Source organism: Leptonychotes weddellii, chromosome 3 (genome assembly GCF_054177405.1).
Source record: "Leptonychotes weddellii isolate Sample4059 chromosome 3, ASM5417740v2, whole genome shotgun sequence".
Lineage (NCBI taxonomy): Eukaryota > Metazoa > Chordata > Mammalia > Carnivora > Phocidae > Leptonychotes > Leptonychotes weddellii.
In genome coordinates, this window is record NC_138371.1 from 79,317,961 (window position 1) to 79,341,766 (window position 23,806).

Here is a 23,806-nt window from a genome sequence, read left to right on the forward strand (position 1 = left end):
ATTTTCCCTCCATTGCTCCAAAGGCAATGTCCGAGAAGTCACCTAGCAATTATTAGGTTGCCTTGTGACACATATTCTAACCTTGCATTACCTATCATTTAAATCATTTATTCAGTTACTAATAAAATAATCTCTCCAAATGGATTATAAGTTAAAATCATAGGCAATATCTTGTATTCACTTCAATCTGGGAAAGTTACTTGCACAAAAATATGTGTTGGTTATATTTGTTCATGTCTTCTTAACTGACTCAGGGTCATTCTCTTTACATGACAAAGAAATGAGTATCTTAGAAAGGATACTTGTGTCGGAGTAAGATAAAATGGAAGTTTCACCATGTTTAATTCCTGAGATTAGAAAGATATATGGATATACTGGAAGTCTTCATTATTTGATGACCAATGGAATACTGGAAAAAGGCCATTTAAAATAAAATCCACTTTAAACCAATAATCCTATTTTTATAGTAATTAATTGGAAAAAATTAAATTTGAGATGCTCTTAAAAAGTAAGTTTAAAATTATATAAAAATTAACTTGTAACTTGACAAGTTAAAAGTATAATGTGCTAATTATTAAAAAGAATAAATAATAAATCAAGTGTTGATTTTTTGGTGTATTTTAAAAAATGTTAAGATAGAAAAATACAATCTCTTTCATATTACATTTAACTTTTTCAGCATGACCATAGAAATGATCATTTCTATAAAAATTTTTGAAGCATTCATCATTTCCTTTTAATCCCTGATATTCAAGTCATTTGCTTTTGAAGTACCATGTCTAATTTCCTCTACTTCATCTGTTATTGGTTCTAACTCTGACTGATTCTCACTGTCCATAATTTGATTCAGCAATTCTTCAGTATACTTACATCAGGAAATCTTGAATCTCTTGAAAAATTTTACTTTACAATCCATTTTCATTATGTTTTCATTGTGTTATCTGATATTTATAACATTCTATAATCAGCAAGAGACCAAGACCTCTTATAATAATTCACAGAGATAGATGCTAATACTAATTGGGAAGGGTGTTCAGTAAGGACTAATTTTATAAGTGTGTAGTTCATTAGGGAATATTTCCTATTTGACAATCTTTGCTTTCCTACATTATCATGTATCTTTGGGAACTAGTTTAATGCTTTGATAATCAGAAAATCTTGTAACTTGCAATCAGATTAAAATAACGGCTAAAAAGTAAGCAAGTGGTAAAGCTGTGTCCTCTACAAATGTCTATTGTTGAAATGTGTGTGGATGAGATATTTCTGGGCTCAGGGACTAAAGGGTTGAGGCACTGAGAGAATCCGTGAAAAAGCAAAAGAGTAAACTTTGCAAAATATAGAAGAGTCATCACATAAACTGGAGCAGAAGCAGGAGAAAATGGTGCACTGGAAGCTTAGGGCTGTGGGAGGGAAACATCAATGACAAAGGAGATGGCCAAGGATATCTAATATGGCTGAGAGGTCAAAAAGTTGGGGCTGAGAAGTCATTCATGTTAATACTAAACACCGAACGTAAAGAAACAGACTAAATGGGTAGAACAGATGCCCTGGGAGGTAGAGGTCACATTTAAACTAGAGATTCTGTGAAAACTCTGAGAAATTTATTGATATTGGCCCATCACATTTTAAAGGATCTGGAGTCATGAATTTACACACCTTGCTGGTATCACTTACACTTCCTTATTCTCTAACCTTTAACAAGGAGACCTTACATAGGTACTAGACAAAGATGTGATAAGTAATAAGTCCAAAAGGATCACTAAGAAACCAAAACAAACCATAGGTAAATTTTGGATGATGGCATTCTTCAACACTGCCTGGAAGAGTATGTGGAATCAATGTATCAAGTCAGCATTCCCCAGAACAAATGTGCATTAGATGATCTCCACTCATAACATTAATCGTACAGTTGGGCCAAGCATGGCATAAGCTTATAATTTTTAAGTTGTTTTCTTCATGCCTCTTCTTATCCTTTCTTCGACTTTCCTGAATATTGTTTGGTATGTCTTTTTTTTTTTTAAGTTGCCAAATAAAAATAATAACTTACATTTCTGAGTTCTAAAATTTGCCTTAACTATGCGCTGAAGTTGTCCAGCCCCTTTGGCTAGTTCTTTTTAACCTGGAAATGGCTTATTAGAATTAAAAGAGATGACTCAAGCCCTTAATAAAGTCTTAAAACTGACATCTCTATTTATAGGCTTCAATCAAACACCTCTAGCTGACTATGGAAATGTACTGGCATGATTTAAAATTCTAGCATTTTCATCAAAATTATCAGTAGGCCCCATTTTTGGTCACTCAAAAAACTTAAAAGAAAAAAAAATCCCAGGAGAAATGAACATTTCAAGGGATCTAATACATTGGAGTATTTGGAGGTTTATTATGTCAGCATGGAAAATGAAGAACAGCCATTTTCTCGTATGTATGGTTTCACTGGAGGAGGTAAAAAAGTAAGTGACAGAAAGAATCTTAATAGTTCATATGATCCATTCCTGTTCTTATGTTCTTAAAGTCTCTCAAAAGAAAAAAAAAATGTGTGTGTATGGCAGGGGCTGTTGAATTACATTTTATGAGCTTCAGGTATTTTTTTTAATTTTTTATTTTATTTATTTGACAGAGAGAGAGAGAGTGTGCCCAAGAAGGGGGAGCACTGGCAGAAGGAGAGGGAGAAGCAGGCTCCCTGCTGAGGAGAGAGCCCGATGTGGGGCTCAAACCCAGGACTCTGGGATCATGACCTGAGCTGAAGGCAGACGCTTAACCCACTGAGTCACCCAGGTGCCCCCCCGCTTTTGTTTTTTAATATTTTATTTTATTTAGAGCTTCCCAGATATTTTTGAATCCCTTAAAATCAAAAAGTATTGATTTAAAGTATACCAGAAAAGTCAACATTTATAAAGTTAAAAAAAAAACAAAGTATTTAAGTACTTTTATTGATACATTTCTGATTCTCAAATGCCTACAATTAAAAATATTTCCCTTTATATCTCAGAATGATAATTATTAATTTTATAGACTGAGTTGAGGTCAGCCCTGACGGAAAAAAAAAAAGATGGCATTTACTCACAACCAGTTCTAATTCAGAATAATTCTCAGCTACAGACAAAGTTTAGAATATGACACTGGAATGTGAAAAGGTGGTGATAAACTAGGACAAGGTCAAATTCTAGTTAAGAATAACAGCTTGAGTTATGATGCTTAATGCTGTGGAGCAACTATGGCCTGTACTCTTTCTCTTTACTGGCAAAAGGTTCTTGGAAAAAGTCTTAGGTCATCTGTTTGAACAATGGCCAAAATACCTATTTAAACTAAAAAAAAAAAAAAAAAAGGGAAGAAGAAAAAGAAGTGACATTCTTGGTACAGATGTAATTTACCAGTTGCTAATGGAAACATATAAGAGATACTTCAAAGTTATACACTGAATATGCAGGGTTACATGTCCTGGGATCTACTCTCTATACCTATACCTGGTGGGTCAATCACTTCCATAATGCCCTTCTTCACCACCCTTGATGAACATTTATTCATTCTGTTTAATCACATACCTATAATGCCCCTAATCTTAACTTTGATCTTCATCCTATTTCTTTTCTTTACTGAAGGCTTTGACTACACAATTATTGCACTATAAACATATAGTCAAATAATATTTACAGTTTAAATATATATAATTTAAAAATTCTTGGGAAACAATAAACAACTGGATAGTGAAAAGAAATGTCATTTGTATACTATTTATTTGAAATAACATGCTTAGCCACTAGATGTCACCCTTTAAAAAAGCAACAGAGTTTACTTCACAAAGTTTGTTAATATCAGTAGCAGTTACACTATTGGGTAGAAGTTGGCACCATTGGAATTAGTCACTCCGACATGATATTAAAAAAAAGCTTTACAAACAAACCAACAAACTACACCAACTGGAGTTTTCTGTAAAGAGGGCTTCATAAGTCAAGCCTGATTTGAGTCTTGTCAGTCTCCAAAGCCAGACAGTTAAAATGCAACAACAGATAATAACATACAATTTTCAAAAAATTTAAAAGCACGGCCCTCATACAAATATGAAATGAAGATGTATAAAGATCTCATTAACTCATTAATTAATGAGGAACCAGTAAGATGGTAAGGCCGGGACAAGAGAGAATTCGAGGAATGGAGACTTACGCGGTCAGCAGTTTCTCAAAGGCCTGCTGAAATGAACAAAACTGTTTAACGTCCTCACAGTAATGAACCATAGTCTCTGAGGTTGTGTTTTCTACTTAAGAGAAATGATCTCTACTAGTCCAAAGTCTGCCAGTTAACGTACAACTTCACAGTGAAGCAACAAAGCATTTAGCCTCCATTTAAGGACCACATATAATGCTTACGCCACTGTGCTTAGCATTTTACATGTGCCCCATCTCATTTTATTCTCAGAATTATTGCCTATGAGGTAGATGCTGTTATTACATTTATTTATTTATTTATTTATTTATTTATTTATAAAGATTTTATTTATTTGTCAGAGAAAGAGAGAGAGAGCACAAGCAGGGGGAGCAGCAGGCAGAGGGAGAAGCAGGCTCCCCACTGAGCAGGGAGCCCGATGCAGGGCTCCATCCCACGACCCTGGGATCATGACCTGAGCCGAAGGCAGACGCTTCACCGACTGAGCCACCCAGGCATCCCTATTACCTGTATTTAGAGGCTAGAACACCAAGAGATCAAGGAGCATTCTTCAGGGTATAGACCAGCCAGTGATCAAGCAGTGATGCGAATCTGGTCTGTCTATATAGTCTTTCTCCTGGGACCAAAGATTTAACACATACAGTGTCCTAGAGGATGTTTGGATTCTACAAGATGAAGCACACATGAGCCCACTACAACCCTTCATCTTCTTCTCTTCCTCATCCATAAAGGGTAAATAGTGATAAAAGAAATCTCAAGTGCAACAGACATATGCTGTAAGATCAGAACTAAACTGCTAACCCTTACATTCTCGAGAATTTGTGTAGATTATTTACATAGCCTCCAACCAGTTCACCAGCTTGTTTTTGGGTTGATACAATTCATCAGATCCTCTATTACAAGTTAAACAAGTGGAGAATGGGAAATGGTCAGAGTAATGAGTCTTCACCCAAAGGAAGCAATATCCTATATACTGTCTACACGGAAAACAATTATGCTAGGTAAAACACTATCAGCAGGGTTTGCTAAAAAGGAAAGAGAGATCTTTTAAAATATGCATGGCATTCCTATAACATAGTAATGCTTTATATTCTTTTCAGAGAATTTGGGACATGGGGAGAAATCTAATGTACTGACAGTGTATTTGTGGAAGACGTCTGCCTGACAAAATACCTGTCTAAAGAAAATGCTCTAAAATAATTTTAAAACTTTAAAATCTTGAAGAAATTTTAGACATGATTAAATGAACTGTAGCAAATCATCTTAAATTTCTTGGATTTATATGCGTAAAACTGCAGAAATGTGAGGTGCTCCAAGTTTTATTACTAATTCAGCTTCAATTCTTGTAAAGATTACACCACTCAGCCAGTGGCTGAGAAGATTCAGAAAACTAATCAAACATTATTATATTACCTATTATGAGTCTAGACAGTCTCCTCATCACACATATTCTGATACAACAGCTATTAAAGGAACTTTTGCAGAATATTATTTCTGTATCTCCATACCAGATAAAAACAAACTTACAAGTTCCCCAAATAAAAATGTATAAATGTGTTAATAGATCACATTTGCATTTATACTTGCTCTAAAAAATGAAAGTTATATAAAGTAGAAAAGTATTGCTTTTTATGCAATCAGCCTGTGTTGTTCAGTGTTCAGCTTCTTCAGTTTTCACGGATTATAAAATCTTTTAGGACAGAAGATAATCCTTACAAGACCACGGTATAATGTTTCTAGCTTTAAAGGTAGATGTAATTTTAATAATAACATACCACATTTAAGGCTCGATTAGGCACAGCTCTGGTTGCCTTTGATTTATTCATCAATGTGAGGAATCTGAAATTTTCTGAAGTCTAATTTTTGAACAAAAATAAGTCGTCTCTTTGCATTAAACCATCTGCTCTACATGATTACAGTGACTCATTTTTAGCATTGAAGCTTCCCTTTTTGTGATTAAATTTCTTGTTCAACCAATTGAACTCTTTGAAAGGCATTTATTTCTGATAAAGTGCATCATTGTTAATAGAATAGTGATACAATTATAATCAATCCAGATTCTTATTGGATAGTACCTTAATGAACTTATGTAAATTTAGCATATTATTAATGCAAATTAATTTATTCATCACCAAAGACTGTGAAGATGGTACTCACGCAGGTTTAATTGTATGGGCATGCTTTTCATGGACAAAGGCACCAGCAAGACCTCCTGCTCCTGAGTTTAAATACTGGATTGAAAAGAAATTAAATTGTTTGAGCATATGACAAAACTAAACAATGAAATCATTTGACTTTTGTGTTATGAAACCAACTTTTGACCAGTTCAAAACATGTGATAATTTGAGCTTTTATAATAAAACAGAACTTTGCGTCACCTTATTATTCGAAGAAAAAATAAACATAGCATTTTTTTTCAAAGATTTTATTTATTTATTTGACAGAGAGACACAGCAAGAGAGGGAACACAAGCAGGGGGAGTGGGAGAGGGAGAAACAGGCTTCCCACGGGGTAGGGAGCCCGATGCGGGGATCGATCCCAGGATCCTGGGATCCTGACCTAAGCCGAAGGCAGACACTTAATGCCTGAGCCACCCAGGCACCCCAGCATTATTAATTGAGAATAAATACCTATTACTTTTTTGGTCAAATTTTGCCCCAACTAACAGATAACAGTTCTAATGAAGCCTATCTAATTTTAAAGCTTATTCATTTCAATTATTTGTCACAAAAATATTTAAGTAGTAAGAAAGTAGCATATTTTGGGGCGCCTGGGTGGCTCAGTCGTTAAGCGTCTGCCTTCAGCTCGGGTCATGATCCCAGGGTCCTGGGATCGAGCCCTGCATCGGGCTCCCTGCTCCACGGGAAGCCTGCTTCTCCCTCTCCCATTCCCCCTGCTTGTGTTCCCTCTCTCGCTGTGTCTCTCTCTTTCAAATAAATAAAAAAATTAAAAATCTTAAAAAAAAAAATCTAAGAAAGTAGCATATTTTAAAAACACCTAAGTTAAAATAAAATTGGTTTCATTTCCATGACCCCTGTCTATTAAATTGTCTTCAGATGTCAGTATCAAGTTGATTCCGTAAGAATTATCTTTACATAGTAGAAATTTCACAACATACCAACAAAAAACTAAGAACCTAATCAATTTCAATTAAGTTCTAAGTGTGGAGCTTCCCCCCCTCCCCAAACCTCCTGACTTTTCTATAGCAGCCAGGTAAATAAAGGAGTAAGTACTCTACAGTGGATGAAAATACCTGATTTTAATTAATTTTTATACTATTGTATCATATGACTTTATAATTAACTAAAATCAGAAAAAGCAGTAATGAAAGAAATGGAGCAAAGTAACTCAAATGGTTAAAACTGGCCGCTGATCCAGTTTTTCATTTAGATCAATGTCAATGTGTGATAAAAGGATGTAACTATATTAAGTAATTTGTACCTTATAGGAGCACCAGCAGGCAAAATCAACTCCCCAGTCATGTAAGTGGAGTTCAACATTTCCAACTGCATGTGCTAGATCAAAGCCAACAAAACAACCCTGGGGAAGAACCAAAGAACAAGTTTTAAATTTGCTTAATGATTAGAAATAGTAAGTATAAATATCTCTGAGAAAATCTTTGACAAACTGCTGTACTATAAATATAGTTTATCCTTTGGTGCAGTGGTTCACAATGTCTGAACCGCAAAACACTGGGCATTTCCAAGATCCTCTCAGGTCAAAATAGTTTTCATAATATGAAGACGTTCTTTGCCTTCCTCACTGTGCTGACATTTGCACTGATAGAACAAAAGCAGTTCTGGGAAAACTGCCGGCATGTTAGTACAAAGCAAGGCAGTGGCACCAAATCATACTAGCAGTCATGGCAGGTAAAAACCATTTAGTTTTGGGGGGTTGGGAGGGACAATAAGTAGTTCCACTTAAAAATCTCCTTGAGAAAGCTGTAAAAATGATTAATTTCTTTAAATCTCAATGCCTTAATTCTCATATGTTTAAGGTTTAACGTGGGAAGTATGCATAAAACATCTGAGCACATTCTGAAGATGGTTGCCTCAAAATAATGTACTCATGTAATTATTTGAGTTGCAAGCTGAACTAGCCACTTTTATTTCCCAGAGAACCATTTTTTGCATCAAAGAACAATTGAAAGACAAACAACAGTAACTCAGACTGGGTGTTTGACAGACATTCTTCTGAAAATGAATGAAGTGAGTCTGTCAATTCAAGGAAAACCACTCATAATATTTGTTGCCAATGAAAAAAGTAGTTTCCAAGAGAAATTAGGATTTTGAAAATTTGTATCCGCTTTTATGAGTATGTCCATTTCCCACTATTTAAAGATATTTCTGATGAGTTTAGTAGTAATACATAATTTTAAAATATTACATAATGAAATAGGTAGATTACCAATATTTTTCAAACAACCAATGTTTGATGTTACAGATCAAGCATGGATAAAAGATATATTCAAAGTGTAAAACCAAACAATGGATTTTTTTAAATTTTATTTTATTATGTTAATCACCATACATTACATCATTAGTTTCTGATATAGTGTTCCATGATTCATTGTTTGCATATAGCACTCAGTTCTCCATTCAATAGTGCCCTCTTTAATACCCATCACCAGGCTAACCCATCCCCCCACTCCCCTCACCTCTAGAACCCTCAGTTTGTTTCTCAGAGTCCATAGTCTCTCAGGGTTCATCTCCTCCTCTGATTTCCCCCTCTTCATTTTTCCCTTCCTACTATCTTCTTCTTTTTTTTTTTTTTTTAACATATATTATTTGTTTCAGAGGTACAGGTCTGTGATTCATCATTCTTACACAATTCACACAATTCACAGCCCTCACCATAGCACAATGGATTTTAATGTAACAAAGTACAGAAAGGTCAGTAATTTGGTTTCACATTGCATACCACAACTTGTTAAATTCTGGTACAGTATCAAACAATATTCACAATAAACTGAAAAGCCAATAAATTACTTCTGTTTTTTTCTGACTCTATCTGCATGAGGACTGATTTTCTTCATATGCTTCATGAAGAAAAAAAAAGAAGAGATTGAATACAGAAGCAGATAAAGAAAACCAGCTGTCTTCCATTAAGCCAAACAATAAAGAGATTTGCCAAATATACAACATTCTTTTTGTTTTAGAAAATATGGCTTTGTTTCCCTAACAGCATATTATTTACGTTAATATGTAATGTGTTTGTTATTGTTGCTCTAAAATAAGTAAGTGAATGAATGAATAAATGTATTTAATTACAAATACAGTAAGTACAGATATAAACACAGTATCAAAACCTTTTTTAAGGTCCTCAGTGATTTTTAAGAGTGTAAAAGGTTTTCGTTACTAAAAAGTTTAAGAACCTCTGCTTTAGTGTATCCTACCAACCTGATGAAGTTAATAGCAGTTTTCAGTTATCACTAAACCCCAATCATGCCCATATTTAATTAATTCAAGTATACACAAGCTATGGTAAATTGCCCTAATGGTTCCTATTCTTTGTCTTTCCTTGCATCCATTTCCTTTGCTATGTAATTTTGCAGTTCTTCCCACTGTGGACAGGATACAATTCTCTGCCCCTGGGATTAGCCAGGTGACTTATTTTGACCAATGGAATATTAGCACATGTAATACAAGCAGAGACTCCAAGGGACTTTGAGTGATTAGATTAGGCTTGCTCTCTCTCTCTTGCCCTCTGCCATCTCTGTAACAAGCACCTGCATAGCCAACCTGCTGGCTCAGATGGAAGACGAAAGAAATGGGGATCAAAGTTACCCTCACATGAGCTCAGCTTGGATCAGCTACTCTCCCCACCTTTCCTTAGTTGGCCAGAGATGCATGAGCGAGTTCAGTCGAGACTAGCAGGATCTCTACGACTAAGTATTGCCTAGATCAACTGACACAAATATGACCAAATAAAAATGATGCTGTTTATGACTCTACACTATGTTCTCCCTATACACTGACTTGAGACCCTAATAGCCTCTTACTGTCTGACTCTAGTCTGTCTTATTTACCCGATTACATGATCCAAGTGTTTTGTATGTCTGCCTAGTAGAATTCACTGTTTCAGAAACTAAGCCTCTGTTTTCATTAAGTTCCCAGAAGGACAACCTGAAGCAATAAATTCTATTACCCAAATTATACCCAAGTATAAACTTTTCACTTTAATGTCTTATCATTAAAACCTTTAACTTTCTGTAAATCAAAATGTTAAAAGTTTTACTTCGAGAATATAGTGATCCATCCCATATTAAGACAATTTTGTACATAAACATGAATTTTTTAAAAAAAATCCCTGGTCATTAAATAGGGGTGATAGTTCATTTTGCAAAAACGTTTTACCTGTGAGCTTTTCTATTTTTAGCTTACTAAGTGGATAATTTTAATACCAAAATATAAGTGCATATTTAATAATTACATTTTCAAAACTTTAAATCTCCTGCATCTTTGAAGAAACACATCTATTGATTGAAATTTTTGAAGTAAATAATTACAGAGGGACCAATTTTAGATTGTTCTAATACTTCTTAAAAATAACTAACCTCAAACTGCTATTACAGGTACTTTCCCTGAACAGAGGGATGCAAACTATGACCTGTTTTTAATAAATAAAGTTGTATTTGAACAAAACTAATCTCATTTGTTTAAATATTGTCTATGACAACTTTTGCAAGCAGAATTGAGTAGTTTCAACAGAGACCATATGGGTCACAAAATCAGAAATACTTACTATCTTGCCCATTACAGAAAAGATTTGCTAACCCCTAAACTATAGCATTAGTCTCATAAAGCTCAATATATTGAAGAGTCAACAGAAACCTTACTCATTATAATGTGTCCATAACTAGTATTTCATAGAAGAAAAAGTTCTTACCAGTACTATATATCTGATTTTTTTTTGTTCTGTTTTGTTTTTTGCAGGGGAAGATGAATTAATACTTTGCTTCTCACAGAAAAAAATGAGCAATACATGTCATAAAAATATGACAAATCCTCCATGCTAACGTAAGTTTTGAGAATGATAGAAAAGAAATATAATTAATCTCTATCAAGATTTAGAGATGATCAAAATCTGAGTTTGCAGACTACTGTTTAGGTTCAGTAAACACACACATACACACAGATTTGTTTGTTTGTATTTTAAGATACATTTTAATACTGAAATTCAATTTGGAAAAAAAAATAAAGGTTCTGAGTTTAAAATCCTCTTTTTTTCTTGCCAACATTTCTAATGAAGGCAATGATGTTTGTTTGTGAAACAATATTTACAACTCAATTTTTTCTTTATCTGTTTTTAAAACTCAACTTAGAAAACTTATGGAATAGAAAAGGCAGCATTTTTATTATCAATTATTTATAAAGAATAGAGCAATGAAGAAACCATGAAACTTCAACATACCATATCCTATTATTAAAAGTCCTGTAGTTACATCTGTGGTACTGCATAAAAAAATCACTTGAGGCTCTTACAATATGTTTTAATGTATGTGCAATTCTTTCCCCATGGATGGCAGAAACATAAATTATTAAAATGTAACTGTTTGAGGAAAGGGCCAGAAGATACAAACTTGAATGTGATCACCACAAAGTGATTTTACAAAAGTTTCACTAGATGGCAGCATCTTAAAAATAAAGGAAAAGCTAACACTTCTCCAAAACCTCTCTACAGTCATCCAGTTAATATTTTCATTATTTTACCTCTTAAGAGTAGGTAGAAAAACAATATGAATAGGTGAAAACAGAAACTCCACATCTGAGTGTCTACTTTATGCAATTTTTAAAGTAAAAATCAAATATTTTTCAATAGATTTGTATTGAAATTATCCACAAGAACTCACAATCATATTGACACAACCACATACAAGCACAGCAGTGGTCGGCCACCAGGTCGCCTCACTTTGTAGTCAATCCCCAGACCACTACGGTAATCTTCTAACCATTCTGAATACTTCTAGCCTTGCCTTCCTCCAATGAGCTTGCTAAATCACACTTGAGTGTAAGGCTTGTGTCCCTTCAGAGAACCCCCATTAGCTTCAGAATGTAACTCACTTTCCTTAGTATGGCTTTTAAAGACCTTTATGACCTGGTCCTTTCTAGTTTTCATGTGTCAGGTGCCCCTTACCTACCTCCCTGTATTTGCAAAAACCTTTCTCTGTCTCAGGGTACTCCTTCCCTCCTCACTTTGCATAGGTAGCTCAGGTTTTGATAGTAAGATAACTTCTATGAAAGATTCTTTTGTCAAACTCTCTCTTCTATCTCATCGCCTTATTTGCATAGATCTCTTGTAGCAATTTTCCAATCTTATTGTCTTCTACTTTTGCATAATATCAACTTAAATAATTGTTGAATAAATAAGTAAATGAGTAAAAGAGTCATACAACTGTCAATAAATATTCTCTAAACTGATACTAAGTTTTAAAGTATTAATTGAGTCCCTTTGTTCCTGTTGCAATTTTATGGTACAAGCAATTTATTCAGACTTGGCATCTTTTAAAATGAAATTTCTTGGGCAATTAATAGTCAAAAATATATTCAAAATCCCTCTCAATAAAAACAAGGAATATCATGTGTTTTTTTCCTTGCCATCTTAATTAGCACAATACTACCATTTTTCTAACCAGTGGAATAATATGCACAGGGGCTGTGCATATTCTTCTATTTCAATAGATTTTTATTAAATCTCAGGATTTCCAGGTGAAGGGGTAGCTTACTGTCTCTCAAGTTTGATTCATTGTTTATTTATTAAAATGAAACACAGAATAATACAGATTAATTTTTCCTGATAACTTTATTGATTCATTCAGACAGACTGACTTTAGACTGATATTTGATATTATTAGTTTGTTTCTTCTTCACCAAAAAATCCTATAAATTATGAAGACCACCAATAAGTAGCAGATTTGTGAGAAAGGTAATTATCAAAATAAGATATTTGTAGGTATACACAGAGTTGATAGCAGGTATGCATTGGTAAGCTCATAAAATTGCTAAAGTAATAAAATACTTAAGGTAATAAAGAACACTTGTCCTGAGCCACTTGAGTAATCACCTATGGTTGTAGGTCCCATGATTCCTGGGAGCTACCTGCAGGAGGTGCTTGCCAGCTAGCCTGTGGCCATTCACACATACCAGTCTCTGTGTGTTCCCTGTATAGTGCATGTCCAAACACCAGTGGATGCCCTTGGCAGTGGCACTGGCATCATGGTGGGTAAATTACAGATGCCTCTAAGTACCTCGAGGCTAGTAATGTATACTAGTAAGGAGAATGTGACCTCGCCATGGCTGTTTGTGGGAACTACAGCTTTCACACCATACAAATCAAGTCTTTAAACACTGTTCAATATCATTCCTGGTTTGGTATAAGACTCATAGGAAACAAAGAACTGCAGTGCTATAAATTTGGACAATATTACCTTGAAAAGAAAAACTGATGGGAAACTTTGAGGCAAGTGAACAAAAAAGTTACAGGAGCATATGTGAGTGAGAATGTATGTGTGTTCGTGTGTGTGTTGGTCAACCTTATATAGACAATAAGAACAAACGGTGGATTAACTAGGGAGGAAGGTGGGAATGAAGAGGAAGATGAAAGCTGGTAGGTTTTCCTGACATAGTTTTAAAGCACTTAATTTTCCAAAATTCATTCAAGTGCTGTGATTTAAAAGCATACACAGATGCTAAATTAAAATAATCATAATACTAATACTCAGTAAAGATCTCTGCAAGAGGTGCCTAACTATCTCCGTAAATATTTCAGAGTAAATTTTTATTCTGAAAGTCTTTCATTCAGCCTAAATTTACTAGGCTCTTCAAGTATCCTTCACATTTCTTTTCATATGAAAGAGTTTGGAACATGTGTCCCCGCATTGTGCCACTTTGGCATGTTTGCCATTTTGAGCCAAAGGCAATCAAAACTCTGCAAACTTAAGAGAAATTTTTACTCCACTCTTAACTACCTAGGAGAATCTAAATTGGGAGTCTTTCTCAGAATAGGAGTTATTACCAGAGATAAATTTTATCTGAATGACCCATCTCTATGCCAGGGCAAACATTTAAATATCATCAAACATCGGTTCTTCATATTGTGCTGTGAATTGCCTCCTCCCCTTTGAAGCACCAGGCCTCTATCCTGTTCCTTAGCTGTGGATGGCATATATACCTTACTTTACTTTTCTCTTTGAACCTCTCATGCATGCTGGGTTCCCGTAAGTACAAAATCAAATTTGATTTTCTCCTGTTAACCTGTCTCGTGTTAACTTGTTAGACCAGCCAGAAGAATCTTTGAGTAAAGGAAATTTTTCCTCTCCAACAGTACCTATTATTAGTCACATTTGTGTAAAGTGCTATTGTAGAAACTTAGATTCATCCTTCTAGCTGGACTTTCTTAAAGTAGATATTGATGCAACTGACAAATCTGGAGATGAGAAATAGGAGGTGGGGAACATGGGAGCACTTTGTTAATGAAATTTAAGAATGATGTGTGAGTTAAGAAGGTATGAGACAGAGCCAACAGCTTTGTGGAGAAAAGAGTAAAGGATTTAGGAGAGAGAAAAGGCAGAAAGATCTTGTGACTCCAGAGTGTTGTGTTATTTGCAGGTGAAAATGTCTTACTATAATAGAGTGTGCTTTCAAGAGTAAATTTCAGCTATTTCTTTTACCAGGAAAAAAAAAAAAAAACAGTGACTGTCATCTCTATTTATTGTCAGAAGCAAGTATAAAACTGAAGGGAAAAAATACGACAAACTGAGTAGTACTGTTCTCTTCTGGAGTCTTTCTCCATATGGCAAGGACCTCACACAAAATAGTTTGATTTATTTCAGATACCCAAGATGGGAAAAACAGCTCAAGGTAATTTTTCAAGCTTAATTTAGTTCATTTAATATTTAATGATTTAGTGGAGCAGTCTGCATGTCCTAAGTGTGTCAAAGAATAGAAATGGAATTTGATAAAGAACTCAAAATTTACATGTTTTGATTTTTAGAATACCTATCCATTATAAATAACTCCTCCATAATTTTCTAATTCTATTTCAGTGGGGATACAGTTGTGCTTTTTCTGCAGTATGTAATCCATCAAGTTAGCCTAATCATTCTTGCTGATGTGCACACACTTATTCATTCACTGACCAAACAGGTATGTATTTAAAGATAAGTGATTATGTGCAAAGCACTAGCATGTGTCTGTGAAGTTTATAGGGTCCACCCTCAATAAGTCATTGAGCACTCTGCTGACATAAGCTTCCTAAATTTGAGACTTAAGAAAGGCATAGAAATAATTATAAGACAGTGCAAAAGGTGGCCAATAATACATTTTCCATCATGTTATGAAAATACAACAGAAAGACAGATTTAGCCTGACACGGAGGAGCAAGAAAATCTTGATATCAAGGTCAAGGACTGCACACTCATTTTTCTACAGGAGTTAGTCAAGAAGTATTTGAATTGGGCCTATAAGAATTACTTCACTTTACCCTGTTTTGTAATAAAGCATGAGTCTATGTGCCAGCCATCACTGCTTCAGTGCCAGGTACAGATGGGAGTCGTGCTGAAGAGCTCAAATCCCATTAAATGGGCAGTGTTGTTAGCCAGCCTCTCATTCTACATGCCTCTCATGCCACTCATTCTACAGGAATGATGATCCAGTATTGTCAACCTTCTAATTTTTCAGGAGATATTTGAAACTAGGAATTTTTATATAAAACCTCTTTACTTTTCATTGTTGGCATGTGATAATTGTATTTTTAAATGTACCATGTTTGCAAATAGAAAGAGGGCTAGACAAAGCAAATCTCTAGAACAGGTTGTAACCTGTTGTCCTGTTACAAAGTGAATTTAAAGCAACTCTTTAATTTATCCATCACAAGGTAATAATACCTATATTGAGAGAGCGCCCCATTTAGATGTGAAATCAAAGTATAATTCTTCATATGTTCTAGTGATTACTATGTCAATTTACATGGCAAATTTCTCAACCAGATTTACTTATATATTTAAATTTACATACATACTTAACTTGATAACATTGCAAAGGAGTCTATAGGATAATTCTTTTTTTTTTTTTTTTAAAGATTTATTTATTTATTTGAGAGAGCGAGAATGAGAGAGCGAGCGAGTACATGAGAGGGGATAGGGTCAGAGGACGAAGCAGACTCCCTGCTGAGCAGGGAGCCCGATGCGGGACTCGATCCCGGGACTCCAGGATCATGACCTGAGCCGAAGGCAGTCGCTTAACCGACTGAGCCACCCAGGCGCCCTATAGGATAATTCTTGAAGACATCATTTTTAAATTTCTTCTCTTCAAGTTTATTTTTATAGACAATATGACAGTAATCTTATTTGTTCACCACCTTACTTAAGATAGATTATTTGCTAAGAAAATCAACATTTTCTCTTGACCTCAACTGAAGTTTGATATTCCTAATCTTGTTTGCATAACTAATTTTACTGATTACAGAAGAGAATCATGAAAGAGGACATTAAGAGAAATCTCACATTTTATTTGGGATTTTTTTTTTTCTTTTTCTGCTTAAGGATATTTTGAAATTCCACTTTCACTGCCATGAGGCACAAAACTGCCTTTCCATTCTTACAGTGGTTAGTGAATAAATTAGAATTAGTCTATATATGTCATGTTGGAACACTTTCATTTTTTCAGTTTAACAAAGACTTACATTACCCTTCCTTTGGCTAATCAAGTAGTATGAAAAATAGGATATTGGAGAAAGTAGCCTGGGTCTTAGACAACCAAAATATTTCAAAATGCATATCATCTACCAAAACAAAACAAAACAAAAACAACCTAAGTATAATATTTAGTTTGGGGGAGGGGCGTAGGTTTGGACGAAGCTATATCTGGAGAAATAGTTATGTACCATGGCCCTGATGAGATTGGTTAGAGAAGCAACAATCATGACTGGCAACGGGAGGCTTGCTTTTGCCAGATCTGTAATTCTAAAACAGCATCTTGAGTCCAAAATTCCTCTTTTATTAAGAATTAATCAGTCTTTATTATGTGGTCCATCTAATGAAAAGCTTAAATTAAAACATCTGATGAAAACTTCTTAGGAACAGCTCAAAAGTTTTAGATTCTTGGGTACTGATCCTTACCAAAGTATTTTGACTTAGTGATCCCAGGATGCAACCTGGATGAATTTAAGACTACAGATGAAGTTTACTGTATATTTTTTAACAGAATAATCCTTCATTATTCTCAAAGTAAAGGACATTTAGTTGATGGGACATTTCATGTAAATTCTAGGTCATTTTTTTCCCTTTTTTCTATCTCTGTGTCTATATCTACACCTATGGTCCTTCTTTTATCCTTGGATTCTATGAATAGCTAAATCTGGGTGAAACCACAGGAGCTCAGTATAGATGCTTAATTTCTTATGTTTATATGAAAACTGTCTTTAACATGACTGAGATAACAAAGTTATATCAAATTTATTTCTATGAGAGGTCAGAAAAAAATATTCCATGTAGTATGAGATAAATCTGTTATCTGGTACACCCATGTTGAACTGTATCATGATAGAGATTTTCCAAATTCTTGCATAGTGACTGCAATTGCCTCTTTTAACTTCTGCCCACTTGTATCCCATTCCTACTGTAGGCAGAAAATTATTTAAAATTTAAAAAAATGCAGTATCTTTACTGTCTAAAAGCTTTCAATGGCTTTCTGTATGCCTTTAGGGAGAAGCTCAAGATGTATAATATAACTTAGTAAGCCCTTCTTTACCTATATCTGCCTTATAGATTCATTTCTTGTCATGCATTTCCTGTCAAATTATACTAAAATATTTGCTTTCTTGTAATCCAGTCAATTTTTTAAAGCTGTCTAGAATGGCCCTATCACACAGCTAGGCACCTGGAGGGGATTTTACCTGGTTAACTCCTACCTAGAATTGGCTCAGGTCTCATCTTCTCTAAAAAGGTCACTTTGAGGGGCAGCTGGATGGCTCAGTCAGTTAAGCATCTGCCTTTGGCTCAGAACATGATCCCAGGGTCTTGGGATTGAGCCCCACATCAGGCTCCCTGCTCAGCAGGTAATCTGTTTCTCCCTCCCCCTCTCCCTCTGTGTGCTCACTCACTCACCCTCTTAAATAAATAAATAAATCTTTTTTTTTTTTTTTTAAAAGGTCACTTTGACATTCCAGGCTAAATTAAGTGTTCTTATTTGGACCTCCATTATTATAATTTACTAAAATATTTACTGATAAAAAGAATGAATGAAAGACCCAAATGCATGTCATTATACTATAGAGGATAGACACACGATTCTTCTTAAGCACTAATGAGAAGATCCTTTTGGGTGAACTGGCAGTGACTTGAATAGAATAACTGTAGTCATTACAATTTCTAGTGAAGATTACTTAATACTGAACATTCCTTTTTGGAAAAGGTTATTTTTTATGTAAAAAAATCATACAACATGCCAATTTATATTATAGTTATATACAAACATATTTGGTACTAATTTTCCCCAGCTGATCCATTGCACAAATCCCACAAGTATTGTGGGCTTTTTTAATATTTTATTTATTTGAGAGAGAGAGAGAGCAGGAGCAGTGGGGAGGGGCAGAGGGGGAGGGAGAAGCAGCCCCTCCCGTCCCCCCACCGAGGAGGGAGAACCAGGACCCTGGGATCATGACCTGAGCTGAAGGCAGATGCTTATCCACTGAGCCACCCAGACGCCCCTTGTATTGTTGATATTATTCTATTGTAATCGTCCTTTACAGAATTGACTCCCAATCGCCAATACTAGAAACATCTCAGCCAAACTTTCTGTAGAATTTTGAGGCTTGATCAATCATTTATTTGTCTCCTACAAGAACCTCAAAATTACTTTTAACAAGAATTTAGGCCTCCCTAAAGATAAATGGATGGCTTGGTGAGGTGACCATTTATATGTGTTGTTTAGATACTTCAGATTTTACTAAATGATGTTAAACTACAATGTCTTTCTTCTTTTATAATGATGTCTTTACTTATATTCCTTCTTTTGTCTTACATTATTCTGGATCCAGAATTAATTTCTTTTTATTCAAATTGTTGGGGCTATAATTGTGATTATTACTTGTTAATAATTTAGGCAGTTTATGGTTGGGTCTAAGAGATGCTTGTACTCATACTCAGTGGAGAGTTTGCAAAATTTAGTCTTTTTTTAGACATCATTTGCTTTTCAATGTTCAGTAGGCTAAAAGAAAACTAACATGCCAGCATGCATATAGCTACAGTAAAATAGTGTAAAAAATGTGATAAATAAGGGGATCACTCATTCATTGATTCAACCAATATTTGTCACTCACTGTCTGCTGGGCCCCACAAGTTCCAGTATGTTGTAGACCTTTTAATATGGCATCGAAGAAGGAAGGTGGAGTATAACCAGTCGGCACTTAGTTCTTTTAGGGATAAGGTTATTAAAATTTTTATTAGTCCATTACCCAACTTTTTAAAAGTTCAATCTAATATCTCAAGTCTTGGCCATGCTGTTTAGATTATTGGTTGCTTGTTTTTTTTTTTTTTAATTTTCTAATACAGAAGTGTCCAGTGAGAGTCCTTAGTTTACAATTCTGAATGTTTCACTTTCTGCCTAAGGATCCATTATTTCTTTTTCTGGTAGATTGGATATTCCAATATGTCTTTTTCTCATATATTGATAATTGCTAACATTTACTGATTACTTACAATGCACTAAATACTAAAGTGTTTTAGGAATAGTATCTTGTTTAATTCTCCTAGGAAATAGGCACTCTTACCTTCCCCAGTAATATTGGTGGAGAAATGAAGTCACATCAGTAAGTGAATTAAGCCCGTCAAAGTATGCTAGAAAGGGAGGGAGGGACATGGACTCTAGACCAGGTCTGACTCTGTCTCTACTATCTGAACTTTTTATTAATGCAAATGCTACACTGCATCTCAGAATAAGTATCCTACTCCAACAGCAAGACAAAACATCTGAGTTCCAGGTGTGGCAAAACTAATAGCTATTATTCTTGAGTGCACAAATACACTTCATTTCCCAGAAATGTCCATGTGTTAGTCAATGGAATATGAGTGGAACTATTTTGCCATGGTTAAGTTAATGATTTTAAGAAGTTAGTATGCCCCTTCACATCCTTTTATCCCATTCCTTTGGCTGAATCAGACAAAGGATCCAGGGTATGAAAGCCATAGGACACAATCCTGAGTCACTGGAAACCTGGATCATTTCATGGGAGAAAACTGATTCCTGGCGGCTGCATGAACAATAAATAAACATCTATCACAGTGAAAGCATTTATGGCTTTATTTAGGAGTTACCAAGACCTAGGCTACCTAATACACCAAGAGTTTCCACTGAAAATAATTTCTATTTGTTACCTATTTCTTATCTTAATCCAAGTTGAGAAATTACAATTTATGGGGAATCTATTCATTTCTCCAGATGATCCAGAGATTTTTCCCTTTATTCTCTCACTTTACATTTCATTATGCTGTCTAATCAATTTCCTGTGAATCATTTTCAAATGCTTTGTGAAATGAGGTAGACAATAAAATATAAAGCAAGGAAGAAATAAAGGAAGAAGGGAAGAAAAAAGGGGAAAAAAATGAAAAGTTAGGAAAGGATGGAAGAGGGAAGAGGAAATAAGTTAGAAACAATGATGCCCCATGGGGGTGAAAATGGGAAGTGTAAAAAATACTGTGGGTTGTTAACCAAACCCTTCTTCTTAGCCTGTCTCTACTATAATACCATAAAGGTTAAAAATTTCTTTACTCATGCTCTTTTGAAGCTACCACTTCAGAAGGCAATGAATCATAAGCAGGAATCTGCTAGCTTTTTCTGGGAATAATTTTGCACTTTGGATGAAAGGGACAGATGAAGCTGCACTGCTACTTCTCCCTCCTTCCTTCTCTCTGCCTTAAATAGAATTGTGATATCTGGACTTGGGACAACTGTCTTGTGACCACGATGTGAGAAGCCTAAGAAAAAACCAAGAGAACCCTGGAGATGCCACTCAGACATTACTCAACTGCTTAGTGCATCCCAGCAGTCTCCTAACTCAAATCTTCCATGGTGAGAAAAAGAAATCCCTAATTTCTGGCTAATTTCTCACTGGAATTTTGTTTTAAAGCTTAAAAACTTCATAATTGATTCAGGACTATTAAAGACCAAACCTGAGAAAGTGGAATTAAGAAGTGACTGGTTGAAAAGGCAAAGAAGAGGAGAGTGTCAGAATTGAGTCTAAAGGTCCAGAAGGGTGGTGGCATGAAACATTAGGGTCATTTTAGGGGGAGACAAAACTAGAGCATACTGATTTCAGAGTGGATGTAGGATTTCCAGGTGTAATAGGGAGATGAGCATAAATTACCATTTTCGAGTGTGGGAGTACCCTGTAGCTTTCACTTGGCAACGAGAGTGGAATCATGGCAGTGGTTAAAATCTCTAGGGATAGTAATTCAAAAGACAATGAGGAGCAACTATATTCAGTGGGTGTAGAAAAGAAGAAATGGTTAGTAGAAACAAGTAATAGAATATGAAAAATTTAGAAATATGTAAGTGAGGCAGAGTTCTGCAATAGTGGGTTGGCCAATAATATAAAATAAAGTAAATGGCTTCAAAGACAAAAAATGAAAATGTATCTTCAAACTGACATATGCTGGCCTTCCCTTATAACCTGATGCTACGTTTAATTTTCATCAGCCTGCCCTACTTGTCACGGTCTCGGGCCTTCTCATTTAAGAAAAGCCTCAGCATCTGAAACTCATTACATGAATCAAAACTGTTCTTTTGATTAACTAATTAATTTTTCTTTTTAGATGATCACTGGAAATCTTGTATTTTTTCCATGTTTCAAAATCCATTTCTATACCACCTATGGCCAAAAAACGACAGACACAAAACCAAATGCAAATTGGGCAAGACACCTGCACAAGCATTTCTTAAAACACTCAGAAGGCAAGAACACATTTGAAAGATCCCAACCTCCTCAATAGTCAGGGAAGTGCAAATTAAAACTACAATGCATTACCATTACAAACTAATCAGATTGGCTATCGGTGAGGACATGGAGCAACAGATACTCTCATACATGCTGATGGGAGTATATACCAAATTGGTACAACCCTTTGGAAAGTTGGTATTACTGATTAGGATTAAACATATGTATACCTTATTTCCAATCCTAAGTATATATGTAACAGAAATCAGTGTGAATGCTTACCTAAAAAAAATGTCTGAGGATGTTGAGAGTAGCATTTACTGCAATAGCCCTCAAATGGAAATAAACCCCAAAACCTATCCTGATTAGAATGGAAAACAAAAATAAATTGTGATCTATTTCATACACTGAAACAATACACTGAAATGAAAAGAAAAACAAAACAACTGCTACCAAAACCCCCCACAAAACTACTGCTACATACTGCATGAAAGAGCTCAGAAACATAATAGTGAGCCAGTAAGACAGATACAAAAGAGTACGTATTAACACTTTTATAGATGACAAAGTTAATATATATGGTTAGAGGTCAGGAGTGGTACCTTTGGAAGGAAGGTAACAGTATCTGAGAGAAGGCACAGTTGAGGATTCTGAGCAGCATAAATGTTCTAGAAGTTTCTTGATGTGGGTGATGGCTATAGGGTTCAAAATAATTCACCAAGCCACTTATTTATGATTTGTGCTCTTTTTGGTATACATGCATTTCTTTACTTAATATTTTTTTCAAAATTCTTGTCCCCACTTCCCTTTCACATGATTATGAAATAAAAACTATTCTTATTGACTTTCCTTGCTCCATCTCAGTATCATTTTGGTTCATGCCATACCTCATTTCCAGAAACTTTCCTTTTTCTTTTTCTATCTTATTTAGCCATTTCTAACAGTGATTTTTTTATGCCTTTTTTTTCCTAGAATTTCCTAACTCTTTTTTGATTGACACCTTTAATTTTCTCTGCCTTTCTCTTCAGCTTTATCTTCATAGACCACCCAAGAGAGCTATGTGAGTCTAAATTTTAAATTCTCTCAACCTTCCATTGGGAATGGGAGAAATTATCTAGCAAGAGTATAAATGAGTGTTAAAATAATTTTGATAATGGATAAATTGACGTCTACTCAATCACCATTTCACTCCCATAGTATCCGTCACTTCCGTGCAGTTACATTGAGATGGAACTGCTCATTCCTACCTTCATTTGACTGAAAGCTCAATGAGAGTTTCACATGGTAGGCATTTATTACACTTTTTAAGTAAAAGAAAGCCTGCAAAATACTGAGAGAATGTTTTAGCAAAGTAGTTAAGAATGAGAATTACATATAGCACCTAAGTAAACAAATTTATTTTGTTTTTCAATTGGAAATAAAATGTATATCTGAGCCACTTTCCATAGTTTTGCATTTGTTGAGGACAGTAAAAGGTGTGAGGGATCCTTCACTATAACAGCAGAATGTGTGCAATACAGCAGATATTTTATATTCTTCCTTCTCAACACTGAAATTATGAAATGGGCCCAGCTATCCCAAATTAATACTTGTGAAAAGAGGTTCAGAAAAGTCAAGTAACTGGCCCGAGATCATATAACAATTAAATGACCTAGCCAAGATTTAAACCTCAGACTGTGATTCCAAAACGCATGGTCTTTCTTTTCTATCTTCT

The 23,806-nt window shown here is 35.0% G+C and overlaps 1 protein-coding gene across 2 annotated transcripts in view; it reads right to left on the reverse strand.

Annotated features, from left to right (window-relative positions):
* Positions 1–23,806, reverse strand: part of KYNU (kynureninase) — a 130,194-nt gene that overhangs the window by 39,151 nt on the left and 67,237 nt on the right. For both annotated transcript variants that reach the window (XM_081814530.1, XM_006735842.3), the window contains 2 exons: positions 7,603–7,701; positions 6,319–6,392 (listed from right to left, as the gene is read on the reverse strand). In XM_081814530.1, coding sequence (XP_081670656.1) covers positions 6,319–6,392; positions 7,603–7,701 — 173 coding nt within the window. The remainder of the gene's footprint in view (positions 1–6,318; positions 6,393–7,602; positions 7,702–23,806) is intronic.